Source organism: Xyrauchen texanus, chromosome 5, assembly GCF_025860055.1.
Source record: "Xyrauchen texanus isolate HMW12.3.18 chromosome 5, RBS_HiC_50CHRs, whole genome shotgun sequence".
Classification (NCBI taxonomy): Eukaryota; Metazoa; Chordata; class Actinopteri; order Cypriniformes; family Catostomidae; genus Xyrauchen; species Xyrauchen texanus.
In genome coordinates, this window is record NC_068280.1 from 43,243,490 (window position 1) to 43,261,001 (window position 17,512).

The 17,512-nt window shown below is 38.7% G+C and overlaps 1 protein-coding gene across 1 annotated transcript in view; it reads left to right on the forward strand.

Annotated features, from left to right (window-relative positions):
• Nucleotides 1-17,512, forward strand: part of LOC127643612 (protein sidekick-1-like) — a 337,771-nt gene that overhangs the window by 190,935 nt on the left and 129,324 nt on the right. Inside the window, exons 6-8 of the mRNA XM_052126405.1 lie at nucleotides 7,838-7,864; nucleotides 13,094-13,205; nucleotides 14,558-14,748. Of these exons, the coding sequence (XP_051982365.1) occupies nucleotides 7,838-7,864; nucleotides 13,094-13,205; nucleotides 14,558-14,748 (330 nt within the window). The remainder of the gene's footprint in view (nucleotides 1-7,837; nucleotides 7,865-13,093; nucleotides 13,206-14,557; nucleotides 14,749-17,512) is intronic.

The following is a 17,512-nucleotide window of genomic DNA, read 5'->3' on the forward strand; positions in this document are numbered from 1 at the left end:
ATCTCTGTTCAAATTCAGCATATTCTCAAACGTGACACATTGTATTCAGTTAAGGGACATGTGACAACCAATGGCTTTTTAACATCATTGATGTCAATCACTTTTTGCACAATTTGTTTACAATTGTAAATCCCAGATTATGCCAGAATGTACAAAATACATCTTAGCTAAGACTTTCAATTGAGTGTTGATTGACAGCATGTTCACATCCATTCTGGTATCCTCATGTAACATCCTGAGTCCCGAGTATGACTGCTGTGTGCATTTTCCATTTCCCTTTTTGATTTTTTAACTAAACTCAGCATAAAAGAAACATCCTTTTTTAAAGATAATTTTGTATAAATCCAAATAACATTTGTAAAGTGTTTAAACAGTTTTTTTCATGTTTGTTCAATGAACCTTAAACAATTAATGAACATGCACCTGTGGAATGGTAGTTAAGACACTAACAGCTTACAGATGGTAGGCAATTAAGGTCACGGTTATAAAAACTTAGGACACTAAAGAGTCCTTTCTACTGACTCTGAAAAACACCAAAAGAAAGCCTAAGACAGCTCTACAGGGAGACAGGAAGGACAGCTGATCGTTCTCGCAGTGGCAGACCATGTGTAACAACATCTGCACAGTAACGGTACATCCGAATATCACACCTGCGGGAGAGGTACAGGATGGCAACAGCAACTGCTCGAGTTACACCAGGAACGCACAATCCCTCCATCAGTGCTCAGACTGTCTGCAATAAATTGAGAGAGGCTGGACTGAGGGCTTGTAGGCCTGCTATAAGGCAGGTCCTTACCAGAAATCACCGGCAACGATGTCACCTATGTGCACAAACCCACCTTCTCTGGACCAGACAGGACTGGCAAAAAGTGCCCTTCACTGATGAGTCGCGGTTTTGTCTCAGCAGGAGTGATGGTCGAACTCGCGTTTATTGTCGAAGGAATGAGCATGACACATAGGCCTGTACTCTGGAGCAGGATCTATTTGGAGGTGAAGGGTCCGTCATGGTCTGGGGTGGTGTGTCATCGGACTGAGCTTGTTGTCATTGCAGGCAACCTCAATGATGTGCGTTACATGGAAGACATCCTCCTCCCTCATGTGGTACCCCACCTGCAGACTCATCCTGACATGACCCTCCAGCATGACAATGCTATCAGCCATACTGCTCGTTCTGTGCATGATTTCCTGCAAACAGGAATGTCAGAGTTCTGCCATGGCCAGCGAAGAGCCCGGCTTTCAATCCCATTGAGAACGTCTGGGACCTGTTGAATCGAAGGGTGAGGGCTAGGGCCATTCCCCCCAGAAATGTCCGGGAAATGGCAAGTGTCTTGGTGGAAGAGTGGGGTAACATCTCAAAGCAAGAACTGGCAAATCTGGTGCAGTCCATGAGGAGGAGATGCACTGCAGTACATAATGCAGCTGGTGGCCACACCAGATACTGACTGTTATTTTTGATTTGGCGCCATGTTGTTTTGTCACATGACTCCTTGTGTCGAAAGTTTAACCCTTTACTGATAGCACAGAGTCTCCTGAACTGAGATCAGTCGGTTTAAATTCATTTAAATTATGCATTACATATAGCAAAGCCAAAATACAACATCCACACATGTATAGGCAGGTTCACACTGTAAGATTTTGCCCATGATTTTACCTTCTTAGACACATTTTGGGGATGTTTAAATTTATCTTGTCATAAGTCAAAATCAGCAGTCTTTGATCACTCAGTGTGGCATGTTTACTGATAGATGAATAATTATCTTTGAGATTAATCTTAGCCTCCAATGAAGTTTTGGCAGTGTCAGAAATTGTGCATCACAGTCGTGCAGTTTTACTACTCCTACAATGGCCAGATGAGATAAAACACCCTGTCAGCACTGTCAATTGAGACGACTGGGACCAAAATCTTGACTTCGAAGTGTATCGTACAGTCTAACATAATGTTACACAGTGAGCCATGGTTTTTATCCATGATCTTACTGGGATAATATAGTCTGAAAGCAACAATCAGAAACAGAATCATAATTGCCAGGTTTGCTTACACATACAAGGAATTTATCTTCCTTATCTAGCTTTACAGAGGGGTCCTTGGCAGTGCAGTCATTTGTATACAGGTAGAAGAGTAGTGGGGAGAGTACGCATCCCTGGGGGGCACCAGTGCTGATTGTACTGGTGCTGGAAGTGAATTTCCCCTGTCTCACTAGCTGCTGCCTGTCTGTCAGAAAGCTGGTGATCCACTGACAGATAGATGTGGGAACATAGAATTGGTGCAAGTTAGTCTGGAGAATAGCTGGGATGTTGGTGTTGAAAGCCGAACTGAAGTCCACTTAAAGGATCCTTGCATATGTCCCTGGTCTCTCCAGATGTTGCAGGATATGATGCAATCCCATATTGACTGCATCATCCACAGACCTATTTGCTCGATAAGCAAATTGAAGGGGATCTAGAAAGGGTCCAGTTATGTCCTTCAGGTGGGCCAACACCAGTTTCTCAAGTTATTTCATGGCCACAGATGTCACGGTGACGGGTCTGTAATCGTACTGTAAAATTGTATGTGTGCACCTGACTCAAACATAACATTTATTACCGCACAAAGCAAGCCATGTCAGAATTCTGTCGAGGCTATATTAATATTCATCACAAAGGCAATTAATTGGCCTTTGAGCTTGTAACAGTAATCAAAATAAGACTGCTGATTTTCCCTATACGACAAAAGAAATCTTTTACGATTCACAAAATGAGTTGAGTCAAGACTCATAAGTTAGCCCCTCCTTTTGGTCAACAAACTAAACCTCTTTGACCTTGTCCTCCACACTCATTTAGATAATATTAACTTAAACACATACTTGTGAGGTGATATTTCAGCTCTTTGACTATAAGGAAGGGTTGAATACTGAGATATTGAGAGAGAGAGAGAGAGAGAGAGAGAGAGAGAGAGAGAGAGAGAGAGAGAGAGAGAGAGAGAGAGCGAGCGAGGGAGAGGAGAGTTCTCATCTGTTTACTGCAGTGGTTCATCTGTTTATTTCATGGTGCTTTACCTTCTGCTGTTCAATTACAGATCCATTGATTAAGAGTGACAGATGATCAGAATAACATATGCACACTCTGCATTTTCATTCCAAATATTTTATGTACTCATATGCATGCGTGCAACTTCTGTTCATGCATGAACATGGGACTGTGTTTGAATTATCCATCTCTCTCTCTCTCTCTCTCTCTCTCTCTCTCTCTCTCATGTATGTGATGCTGCTGGGGATCCTTCTGTCAGTTCCTGATGATGTAAATCTTTGATGACTTCTCTCTCATTCTTACTTCCTCCCTCTTGCTCATCCTGTTCTTTTCCTTTCATCCCCTGTTTCTTCTGTCTTTTCTTCTCTGCTCTTCATTTGCCCTGGCACATCGTCTTCCTCTCAGAAACTTCATCACTCACTCTGTGCTTCGCCCTTGTACGTGTTCATAACGTTTTGGGGAGGAAAATAATGAGAGAAGGAGTGAGAGAACAAGCACTGGATAAGAAAGAGAGAGAGAGAAAACCTGTAGGAAAGAACTCACAAATGGGATCTCTTTGATATCTCAGTTTTAAATTTGTTTCTCCTAGACAGCAGTGAGATTAAATGGAAAGCAAATGTAGACTTTTGCTGAAGTTTGCAATTCCGTTGCCTCTAGCATCACCAAATGGTATTGGGTCATTCAGTGTCTACTCAACCAGAGATCCCTGGCTCAAAATGTTGTTTTTGATATCTTTTTTTGTTTTTTGTTTTTTACTTGGGAAAGAAATACAGAAATGTTGATGAAAGCTAAAATATGAAATCCCATGGATCCGTATTTACTGAGTAATAAAGAAAATTGAAGAGGGGGGTGAAAATGACAATTTTCGCATATGATTTTGAGCAAAACAACAGGTAGAAAAGGTGTCAGCATTTTTATTTTATCTTTACACAGCGTTAGATAGCTCTATCACTAAAATTAGTTGAATTCATAACTCTCTGTTGCAGAACAAGCCAAAAACAACAACAACAAAAAATGTTTGTGTTGTTACTAATTGCCAAAAATTGTCACAAAAAAAGACTGTTTATGATTGTACATGTTTACAATCTTATGATGAATAGAAATGTTATTTTATTATTTTTTGTCCTTTTGTCCTAACTTTGTAAGCTTGTAATTCTGGTTCTGTTTACTCTACCCCCCTCCAAAAGTCTTATTTTATTCCACTAAATGGCAGAAAGAATTTTCACCTTCCATCACAAAATGCAGATTTCAATTGTAGATGGTGCTTTAATGCATTTTAGCCCTGACAGATGTGTTCATTCATAGGCATTAAGTCTAATTTTCAGTCCAACCACCCCAAATGTTTAATCAAATACAGTGAGGAAAATAAGTATTTGAACACCCTGCTATTTTGCAAGTTCTCCCACTTCGAAATCATGGAGGGGTCTGAAATTGTCATCGTAGGTGCATGTCCACTGTGAGAGACATAATCTAAAAAAAAAATCCAGAAATCACAATGTATGATTTTTTAACTATTTATTTGTATGATACAGCTGCAAATAAGTATTTGAACACCTGAGAAAATCAATGTTAATATTTGGTACAGTAGCCTTTGTTTGCAATTACAGAGGTCAAACGTTTCCTGTAGTTTTTCACCAGGTTTGCACACACTGCAGGAGGGATTTTGGTCCACTCCTCCACACAGATCTTCTCTAGATCAATAAGGTTTCTGGGCTGTCGCTGAGAAACACGGAGTTTGAGCTCCCTCCAAAGATTCTCTACTGGGTTTAGGTCTGGAGACTGGCTAGGCCACGCCAGAACCTTGATATGCTTCTTACAGAGCCACTCCTTGGTTATCCTGGCTGTGTGCTTCGGGTCATTGTCATGTTGGAAGACCCAGCCTCGACCCATCTTCAATGCTCTAACTGAGGGAAGGAGGTTGTTCCCCAAAATCTCGCAATACATGGCCCCGGTCATCCTCTCCTTAATACAGTGCAGTCGCCCTGTCCCATGTGCAGAAAAACACCCCCAAAGCATGATGCTACCACCCCCATGCTTCACAGTAGGGATGGTGTTCTTGGGATGGTACTCATCATTCTTCTTCCTCCAAACACGGTTAGTGGAATTATGACCAAAAATTTCTATTTTGGTCTCATCTGACCACATGACTTTCTCCCATGACTCCTCTGGATCATCCAAATGGTCATTGGCAAACTTAAGACGGGCCTTGACATGTGCTGGTTTAAGCAGGGGAACCTTCCGTGCCATGCATGATTTCAAACCATGACGTCTTAGTGTATTACCAACAGTAACCTTGGAAACGGTGGTCCCAGCTCTTTTCAGGTCATTGACCAGCTCCTCCCGTGTAGTTCTGGGCTGATTTCTCACCTTTCTTAGGATCATTGAGACCCCACGAGGTGAGATCTTGCATGGAGCCCCAGTCCGAGGGAGATTGACAGTCATGTTTAGCTTCTTCCATTTTCTAATGATTGCTCCAACAGTGGACCTTTTTTCACCAAGCTGCTTGGCAATTTCCCCATAGCCCTTTCCAGCCTTGTGGAGGTGTACAATTTTGTCTCTAGTGTCTTTGGACAGCTCTTTGGTCTTGGCCATGTTAGTAGTTGGATTCTTACTGATTGTATGGGGTGGACATGTGTCTTTATGCAGCTAACGACCTCAAACAGGTGCATCTAATTTAGGATAATAAATGGAGTGGAGGTGGACATTTTAAAGGCAGACTAACAGGTCTTTGAGGGTCAGAATTCTAGCTGATAGACAGGTGTTCAAATACTTATTTGCAGCTGTATCATACAAATAAATATTTAAAAAAATCATACATTGTGATTTCTGGATTTTTTTTTTTAGATTATGTCTCTCACAGTGGACATGCACCTACGATGACAATTTCAGACCCCTCCATGATTTCCAAGTGGGAGAACTTGCAAAATAGCAGGGTGTTCAAATACTTATTTTCCTCACTGTATCTCGGCCTCTGAGTGGACTAGAAGCTCAATCAGGGCCAGCCCGTGTGTTTGTGGGGTCCTAGGCGAAATCATGAAAATTGCCCCCCCCCGGTGTAAAAATCTTCATAACTTTAAACATCCATAGAACCACTGTAAATGTGATGAGCAGATTCTTTTAAATAGAAAGCACTAAAAAAGAAGCACTATACTGTATAGCTCAATAGATGGCAAATAATGTGTCTGTCATGAATGATTAATGAGGCAGACGAGGAGATTCGGATCCAAACGCAGTTTTGAATTTTATTGAACAACAAAACTCCAAATGAACAACCCACAATGGGGAAAAGAAACATAAACTGAATAAGCTGACCAAGGTGGACACGAACAGGGCACTAGGGAGAGCAGCACACGCCAGGACAACATCAAACAACGATCGACGAAGACTGAACAAAGACACGGGGTATAAATACACAAACATGGGAAAAGGGGCCAATGAAAGAACAGAACTCAAACAAGATAACAAGGTGATTAACAGAAACCAAAGGCAAATTAACAAGGGCAGGTGCAAACAATGAACAGTGAACACAAGACTATGGAGGTACAAGCGTGACAAAAGTGAAAACTAAGGAATACCAAAAGTGACAAAATCACAAACAAAGGGCAACAGTGAGACAAGACCGTTACAGTGTCCATTAGTTTTTTTTTCCCAACATGAAGATGTTAGGTTAAAATGCACATGCATGCATAAGGGAATGTGTGTATTTTAGATGCTGTTACAAATCACCATTTTATCGCCTTATTTTGATCGCCTTTCAACTTTTTTTCTAGGTGTACAAATAAACCAATGTGTCAATAGGGTAATGAGGTAATGGAAACTGCAAGTATGATAATTACTGGGTAACATTTTACAATAAGGTTTGTATTAGGTATAATTAACAATATATAATACAATTTTCCAGCATTTATTAGTCTTGGCTAATGTCATTTTATAAAAATACAATTGTTTATTGTTTGTTCATGTTAGTTCATATTGTATTAACTAATGTTAACTTAAAAATGTACTTTTATATGCAGAAATTAATATTAAACATTATTAAATATTGTTCATGGTAAGTTCATGTTAACTAATGTAGTTAACTAATGTTAACAAATACAACCATACCATACCAGTTACCAATTAACACAAAATAAGAAAATGCTGTTTAAAATAGTTTAAAATAGTTTTAATAGTATATGACACTGCTGACAATGACAAAAAAAAATATCAATGAAAAACTAAATTTGGCCAGAATGTGTGCAAAGTGTAGAAATGTTAAAACATCTGGTCAAATAAGGTAACTACAGCAATGTATAATGTATAGTTATGTATAAATAAAATTACATATTTAAATAGGCTATAAACACAACACCGTGAAATATATATTTGTAAAAAAAAATGTCAGATTACTGATTAATTGCTCATATTTTCACTCTATGTGACTTTTTTGTATCTTTATATCTGTAGAGTCTGAATTTCTTCCTGTCTAATAATACTGTGGAAAGAAGCCGTGCTCTAGTTACATATATATAATTTTTGGATTTTAGAAATGTTTCAGAAATCTGCTACATTTTACAGAAGCAGACAGCCAATATGTGTGGAGCTTCCATTAGGTGCAGGTCAAACATCAGCAAATTCACATAATTACATGTCGCTGGATTATAAAATAATGGCAGGTGTGGTTTGGAATCAGCGAAAGAGGGCCAAAAGCTCAGACCCATCCCAGAAAAAAAGCAGTTTTTTCAAGTTTAATTGAAGTGTAAAGTTAAATTATGTACTATGTAAGGAATTATATATTTTTTGTTTTCTAATTTTTTTCCCCCCTCTGCTCTCTGTGTGACCTGATGAGCAGTAAACAAGAAGAATCGTGGTTCTCTTGGTAAGATACACTAATTAACTCTTAACACTAATCTTTGCTCGTCCTCTCTCTCTCTCTCTCTCTCTCTCTCTTTCTCTCATTCACAACCTCTTTCGCCGTCTCCTTGTACTGATGACATCCGATGATCTTCTGCTCTGAAATTTGAAACAAACATTTTTCCTCTCTGCACTTTACTGACAGATTGCATACTACCACACTGCTAGTGTATACTGCACAGTATGCAGTAAGCAGTACACTAGTATACCATTCTGAAAATAGCCATAATTTATTATGAATGTTCTCCCTTTGAATACAACAAAATAACATACAGTTTGTATACACACAATGCCATCCCAGATGTGTATGACTTTCTTTTTTCTGCAGAACACAAACAAATAAGTTTTAGAAGAATATCTCAGCTCTGTTGGTCCTTACAATGCAAGTGACCAGGCCTTTGAAGGTCTCGGTGAGAATCAGATCAATATTTAAGTCCTTTTTTACTATAAATCTCCACTTTTATTTACACTCTCAAAATGTGAAAGAATGTGAAGGTGAAAGTGGAGATTTATAGTAAAAATGACTTAAATATGTATCTGTTTCTCACCCACATCCATCATATTGCTTCTGAAGACATGTATTAAACCACTTAAGTCATATGGATTACTTTAACGTGCCCTTAATGTAATTTCTGGAGCTTCAAATGTCTGGTCACCATTCACTTAAATTTTTTAGGACTAACAGAGCTGAGATATTCTTCTAAAAATCTTTGTTTTGTTCTGCAGAAAAAAGAAAGTCATTAAATGATGAGTGAATTCCATTTTTTGGATGAACATTCCCTTTAAGCTAAACTTATGGGGATGATAAACAGCATACAGCATGATATACACCGATCAGCCACAACATTAAAACCACCTGACTAATATTGAATAGGTTTCCCTCGTGCCACCAAAACAGCGCCAACCTGGTTTTCAGAATAGCAATCAGATGTCTGTTGGTGCCAGATGGGCTGGTTGGAGCATTTCTGTAACTGCTGATCTCCTGGGATTTTCATGCACAACAGTCTCTAGAATTTACTCAAAATGGTGCCAAAAAATAAATAAATCCAGTGAGCGGTAGTTCTGTCGACAGAAATGCCTTGTTGATAAGAGAAGTCAATGGAGAATGGCCAGACTGGTTCACACTGACAAAGTCTACGGTAACTCAGGTAACCGCTCTGTACAATTTTGGAGAGAATAATTGCATCTCAGAATGCTATTCTGACATATTGGCGGCACTAGGGGGACCTACACAATATTAGGCAGGTGGTTTTAATGCTGTGGCTGATTGGTGCATAAAGTATCATACTGGTCAATATGTACACACACATCGACCAATTAGAGGTCAAAGTCCTGAAAAAAAAAATATTTTCTCTTTAATTTCCATTCCCACTTATGCTGTCTGATTCCTCAGTCTCTTTGTAAGTGTGTGTGTGTGTGTGTGTGTGTGTGTGTGTTTTCCCCTGTGCTGCATTTAGATGGATTTGTTAAAGGCTTAAGATAATGGATTCTCCTCAGAGACAAATTTAATAACTCCACATGTCATAATCCCACTACTCATGTAGACACAGGATTAAGATGATTACATTCGATCACACCGAATGACCCTTACACTTGTGTGTGAGTCTGTGTGTACAGACTGTGTGTCACAGCAATGACCTACATCTGAGGTTGGCAACCTTTTTGACTTGAAGTGCAATTTAGACATTTTCTTTTGATCACTGTGCGCCCACCCTCTGAAATAAATATATAGTTTGCGCAGTTACACCAATTTTATACACTAACCTGCAAACTCATCAACGTTGAATTATTAATTCTTGAAGAAATACAAAAACCGTTAACATTTGTGTGTATTAGTCCTGTGCAAGTACTCTAAAATAACCATCCTGTGTTGTGATACCTGTGCCTTGCTACTTGCTTCAGTAAATGTTATATCACCTCCTTGTGGTCTCCCTACACTATTACACCAGACATTAAACAGAAGCTCAACTGAGTGAATTGGAAAGCACGCAAATTAGGCTTCTAATTTAAATTACAGCTAATGTTAATATATTAATGCTTCAAAAAATATATCAATAAAATAATGTGCCAATCAGTAATCGACATATTGATATTTTATGGCATGCCTAGTGTTTACATCATGTCAATAAACAAAGGAAAGAAGGTATTAGTCAGATCCACTCTGATATATCAATCACTGGAACCATGGACATACCTCAAACCATTAGATTCACCTACACAGAGGAGTAGTTCTGAACTACTGTAACGCAACAAACAAAACAAAGTTACTTGCAATTATATATTTCATCTACATATGTGGATAGAGAGCCCATAGTGTACCTTAAACGTATGAAAGTTTGGTGAAATAAAAAAAAAAAAACATTTGATCTTTTTTTATTTGGAAAAAGTACAAAATTTTGTAAAATAAAGTGGTTTATTTTGAAGTGTAAAAAAACCTCACTACTTTTTCTGCATTTTTTAAATAGCTACAAATCCAACATAATTTTTTCTCCAATTTCCTGATTTAATTTGTTGTGAAAATGTTTCATTTTACAAGCAAAATATGTCATGAAAACCAAACCAAACTGCCGCTTTTCACTCAGCCGAGCAGTACTGCTTGGCTCATTTCTCTCTTTTAGTGTTTGTCTTCCCATTCTACTCATAAAAGAATAAAACATTAGAAAGCATTACTGAAAGAGGTAGTTCAGTATTCTTATTTCTGAAATAAACAACTAAATAAAATAAATAGTATATATATAATATCAACCCCTCTCAAACATCAATTGCTTGCCAATTTGTACTGTACACCCAAGGTTGCCGACCTCTGGTCTTCATTGTTCTTTTTCTACCATCTCGATATGCTCAAGGCAGCTAATCTCGGAGCCTGATGAAAACAAATCCAGGAAAGCAACACCGTATCAATACCATGTCAAACACAATTCTGACTTGAGTGCATGAGACTGTTTAAGTGGCTGACAGCAACATTACCTCACAAGTATGGCACACTGTCTTTTCCCCCTAGTGAAAATCCTCTTTTTCATTTGTAGCATTCTCCAGGCTACTGTACTCCTGAGCTCACCTTGAAAAAATAACATACAGCTATAATCAGCACTTCCTCAAGCACTTTGTGAGAATAGATAGACTTGTAAAATTAGACTGTCAGCAGTGGTAAGGGATGTGTTGAAGAGTGTGATCCTTTATTTCTATTGCTTCATATTTAATGCACAAATGCTAATTATTTACTGTCCAAGGTAATACACACAATACACACAATGTGATTTCGAAAAGTAGGACATATTCCTGGATAAACATCCCTTGCCAGTTCTGAAAAAACTTTTCTTTCAATCAGTAAATCATCACACAAACCCAACCTGTTTTATGAGGTACAGTATAGTTCACCCATAAAGGAAAATTCTGTCATCGTTTACTCATCCTCACATGTTCCAAACCTGTATGACTTTCTTCGGTGGAAAACAAAAGGCGAAATTAGGCAGAATGACAGTATCAGTCACCATCCACTTTAATTTGTATGGAAAAAAGATGCAGTGAACGTGAATACAGTCCGACGCTGATATTTCCACACATTCTTTCTTGGAGAAAGTTTGGAACAACATGAAGAATTTTTATTTTTGGGTGAACTATCCCTTTATGCTCTGACATGCATACTTCTAACATTAGCATACTGTAGAGGCCAGAGCAAAGAAGGAAACTATTTAACATCATACGTGTCTGAGTTTTGTTTTGCGTAGTCAGTACTGGACTTACATTTAGAATGTGCCAGCCTATGCAAATCAGGCTATGCATGCCAAGTAATGAGATCTGAACCAAAGGTGCCACAGTTTAACACATGCTGGCTACATTTAGAGTGCACATACATGACCAAGACTGTGGAATAGCAGTTCGTTTTCAGAAACATTTCAGAAACAGCTCTGCTGTACATCTTATTTCTCATTTTATTGACTTTTCCTGTCTAATTCTATTGGCTCACTCCGATCTTCTCTATTTCATTTTCACTCGCAGTCTTCTGCAGGGCTTTTTTGTCATCTTTTTGAATGATGACATACAGCGAGATGAATGCATAAATTACACATATTCTTTCGGAGATTGCAAAAGTTAGAGCATCTATCACTGCCGTGTTTGGCGGTTGCGAGACTGAATTACACCCTTCTAGTCGCTGATCAAAGATGAGATCAAAGCTTATGCGTATGCATTTGCATGCAGTCATGCTACTTTATCTGTAATGATAGGCTGGTTTTCATCTGATGTTCTTATTATTTACATTAACTCTTAAAAGGATCGTTCACCCAAAAATTTTAATTCTGAAGTAATTTACTCACCCTCATGCCATTTCAAACTCATAGGCTATGACTTTGTTTCTGTTGAACTTTTAGATACAATTACAGTGAATGGGGACTGAAGCTTGCAGTCTTCAAAAGGAAGCAAACAAGTATTTTTTAAGTCATTATTCATGGATAAACTTTCCCTCCTGTGAGTTAACTTGAAAACTCCTGCAACCCAATGATTGAGTCAGTAAGTTGAACTCAAGAATTGTATTTGTCTAAATAATATACTGTAGACTAATTCTGTGAACCTAATCCACAGATTCCAATCTGACTCAAAATAATGATTTGTTCAATAATTGGACATCATTAATTTTCTCATTAACTCTCATAAATGGGTCAAGGGCAGTTTTGACAAATGTCAAGATTTTCAGTGAATAACAACTTAAATAGATTTTTTTTTCTTCTCACATAAAGCTATCATATGGCTTCCAAGAACACTTGGAATGTAATAATAGTAAAAAAAAATTATGTTTCTTTTTGTGTTCCATAGAAGAAATAAAGTAATGCGGATTTAGAAAGATATGAGTGAGAGTAAATTATGGTAGAAATGTCATTTTTGGGCGAACTGTATCTTTAAAGATGCAATCACATCTCAGTTTCACTGTTCACATCTTTCTACATCTCTCTTTCTTTCTTTTCCTCTGCTATCATCTATAAACTATGGATAGTCATTAGACTTTTCCCTTCTGCATGTATTATTGTTCAGTCAGAGAAAGATATGATTCAGAGAGTATAAAAGATAGACAAAAAACCTCAAGGCTCATCAAAAAGCCTTATTTCTCCCATGATGTTCAGTCTATTAACCTGATTGATCGTGCCAATAATCAGACAGTTATTTTTTCTCACCACTCTTTTCCCTTTCTCTATCGCAGACGTTATTGCCCCTGCTGAATTGGTTGCCCCGGTGATAGTGATTGCACCTAAGAACACATCTGTGGTTGCCGGGGCGAGTGAGGCTACTCTCGAGTGCGTCGCTAATGCGAGGTGGGTTGCCCACAACGGCGGTGACACACAGTCAGGGTTCCGTTAGAAACGGATCCTAGCACTTTCTTTGTCATTTCAAAGATATTTGCCATTGTTATGTTTTTTAAATGATGTGGTGTCGTAAGCATTAGTCAGAATCAGAAACCATTATTTTGTCTGTCATTTGAAACTACTGTGCATGATGTAAAAACTTGACATCTTGAAACTGTTTTGCAATTATCTTGATTTTAATTCAGTCAAACTGTGCTATTGATTCCTTTCTTCAAATAGTGAGACTGGGCTAGTTGTCACAGTTTTAATTAAAGTGATTATATCCCTGTGTAGGTTTATTTTTGAAAGTCAATTTGTGTATAGGCACAAACCTTAAAAGTTTTAGCTAAAAGAAATCTACTGATCCCAGGAGGACAGGTTCAATCTTGACTTGATTTTACACATGACTCTAAACCTAACCTAACACTAAATTTAAATAGTAAAACAATTATGAAATACAAAACTATTTAGGAAAAAATTGAATAGTAACAAAAATAAATATCAAATCATTTTTCTGGCCAACCCAATGCAGTTATAAAACTTGCCCCAACCTGATATTTATGTAAAATACCCTTGTCCTGAGGACTTTTTTAGATTCAGATATACCTTTATAATATAGTTGACCCATGCCTAAATGTATGTAAGTGTGGTTTTATTGTGTTCTCTTTGTTACCCAATGACTACAGAAAAACATATAATGATACACTGTAAGAAAATTAGTAAAAATTGAACCTTTGGGGGTACAACAGCTTTTCCGTGGGCCTGTACCCTCAAAGAAACACTCACTGTACCCTTTACATGTCTACAAGAAAATATTTGTTATATCAGTCCCTAAAGGGTACATATTTGTACCTTAAGATGTAAAGAAGGTACCATGGGCACAACTTTTAGGGTACTGCCCCAGTGACAAGCTGCTCTACTCTTAAAGGGAGTGTGGATTGGTTGTGGCGTAGTGGGCTAAAGCACATAACTGGTAATCGAAAGGTTGCTGGTTCGATCCCCACAGCCACCACCATTGTGTCCTTGACCAAGGCACTTAAATCCAGGTTGATCTGGGGGGATTGTCCCTGTAATAAGTGCACTGTTAGTCGCTTTGTATAAAAGCATCTGCCAAATTTGTTCAGATGGTGTAGTGGAATTTTAATACATCCAACATATAAAACTGCGGTGAGAGTAAAGTAACTGAGATATAGCCCTTGTGACAACTAGCTCCCCAATGTATTTTTTCTTGCATATTTAAAACATAACTAAGTGCTGTGGTCATCTATTTCATTTCAGCATGGCAGTTAATTTGCACTCTTTTGAATGTGTGTGTGGAGCAGATCTCTTGACAGGCTGCAGGTGTTCTGGAAGCGTAATGGGGTGAGACTAACAACAGGAGTGGACTCGTTTGGTCGCAGACTGGCCATCAGTAACCCCACCTCAGCAGACATGGGTGTGTATGTGTGTGAGGCGGCGCTCAGGAACAGCAGCCAGAAGAGCACAGAGGCCAAAGCATATCTCACCGTCCTCGGTAAGAATCCAAATCTTCACAGATCAGGGCACAACGTTTATGTCACATACACTACAGGAACTGTATGAATAATTGGGGATTAAATCAATTCAGGCCATTGTTTACCATCCCAAAACAGACGGCGCGAAAACGCTCGAAATCGCAACAAGTGGCTCAAGCCCCTATTATTTGCAGTAAGAGAGGTCAAGTCAAGTCATTTTTATTTGTATAGAGCGTTTCACAACACACAGCTTTACAAGAAATCATGCATTAACAAAAACAAAAAAATAACTGTAATTATCTAAAATGTCTTACAGTGATCATGGTGTATAATGTGCATAGAAATTAAATTATTAAATAGTAATTGTATTTAGAACCCCTAAATACAACAGCAATCTGAAAATGACTGTGGCAAGGAACACGCAACTCCATAAGTTGTTGGTTAATGGAGAAAAGTAACCTTGGGAGAAACCAGGCCCACTGTGGGGGACAGTTCCCCTCTGGCTAAACAACATGATAATGCCAATATTAGTTATTTGTGTGCAGTGCAAGTCATGGATTTACATTTGTAAATTAAGTAAATGGTAAGGTCCAGTGTTTTAAAAATAAAATAAAAATATTTTTTATGAACTTTAAGATCAGTGACTGTTGTCTTTGAAGTCCATCCTGGATACACTGCACATAGATGCTTTGTCCTTTGTTAGTTGGCTGATGAAGGCATTTGTTGGCAATTAAATGTTAGTCTGTGCATAAATAGACAAAGTTGATGCAGGCAGAGATAAATTATGAGGTCCATCGCAGTTAAACCTGCAGGTAATATCAGTGAGGTTTGGTAGTGTCCATCCTAAATCCAAGGTTCAGGCAGTGGCATATGAAGTATCCGATGTCTTACAGTTGGAGTTGGCATCAGTGCATCCTCTGAAGTCAAAAAACTGAAGTGATGTCTGGCTAGCACCGACTGTAGTTTGTCGTCATCTCTCAGCGACACGTAGCAGTGGACTCCGACACCAAGAAGGAACAGAGTTGGCTCTGGTAAACTTGGGATATGAATCCCGAGGTTGAGACATGGAAACAAATAGAATAATATTAGCGTAGATGCCATTCAATTTTATGCAGAGTTATACACTCACCTAAAGGATTATTAGGAACACCTGTTCAATTTCTCATTAATGCAATTATCTAATCAACCAATCACATGGCAGTTGCTTCAATGGATTTAGGGGTGTGGTCCTGGTCAAGACAATCTCCTGAACTCCAAACTGAATGTCAGAATGGGAAAGAAAGGTGATTTAAGCAATTTTTAGCATGGCATGGTTGTTGGTGCCAGACGGGCCGGTCTGAGTATTTCACAATCTGCTCAGTTACTGGGATTTTCACGCACAACCATTTCTAGGGTTTACAAAGAATGGTGTGAAAAGGGAAAAACATCCAGTATGCGGCAGTCCTGTGGGCGAAAATGCCTTGTTGATGCTAGAGGTCAGAGGAGAATGGGCTGACTGATTCAAGCTGATAGAAGAGCAACTTTGCCTGAAATAACCACTCGTTACAACCGAGGTATGCCGCAAAGCATTTGTAAAGCCACAACACGCACAACCTTGAGGCGGATGGGCTACAACAGCAGAAGACCCCACCGTGTACCACTCATCTCCACTACAAATAGGAAAAAGAGGCTACAATTTGCAAGAGCTCACCAAAATTGGACAGTTGAAGACTGGAAAAATGTTGCCTGGTCTGATGAGTCTCGATTTCTGTAGAGACATTCAGATGGTAGAGTCAGAATTTGGCGTAAACAGAATGAGAACATGGATCCATCATGCCTTGTTACCACTGTGCAGGCTGGTGGTGGTGGTGTAATGGTGTGGGGGATGTTTTCTTGGCACACTTTAGGCCCCTTAATGCCAATTGGGCATCGTTTAAATGCCACGGCCTACCTGAGCATTGTTTCTGACCATGTCCATCCCTTTATGGCCACCATGTACCCATCCTCTGATGGCTACTTCCAGCAGGATAATGCACCATGTCACAAAGCTCGAATCATTTCAAATTGGTTTCTTGAACATGACAATGAGTTCACTGTACTAAAATGGCCCCAACAGTCACCAGATCTCAACCCAATAGAGCATCTTTGGGATGTGGTGGAACGGGAGCTTCGTGCCCTGAATGTGCATCCCACAAATCTCCATCAACTGCAAGATGCTATCCTATCAATATGGGCAAACATTTCTAAAGAATGCTTTCAGTACCTTGTTGAATCAATGCCACGTAGAATTAAGGCAGTTCTGAAGGTGAAAGGGGGTCAAACACAGTATTAGTATGGTGTTCCTAATAATCCTTTAGGTGAGTGTAGATCATGATGGATGCTTCTGGTTCTGGCAGACCTAACTAAAGCAGCCTAATTGTGAGTTGAAGGATAAATTAGGTGTATGCCTGGCTAAATAGATGAGTCTTTAGTCTAGACTTAAACTGAGTGAGTGTGTCTGCATCCCGAACAGTGTTAGGGAGACTATTCCATAGTTTAGGAGCCAAGTATGAAAAGGATCTACCTCCTTTTGTGAATTTTGATATTCTTGTAATTATTAACCAGCTAGAATTTTGTGATCGCAATGAACATGACTGAATATAGCATGGTAGAAGGTCAATTAAACACTGTGGAGCTAGACCATTCAAAGCTTTGTATGTAGTTAACAGAATTTAAAAATTAATACAAAATTTAACAGGTAGCCAATGTAACGAAGAATAAAATTGGTTCGATGAAATTAATATTTTCATATTTCTTAGTTCTAGC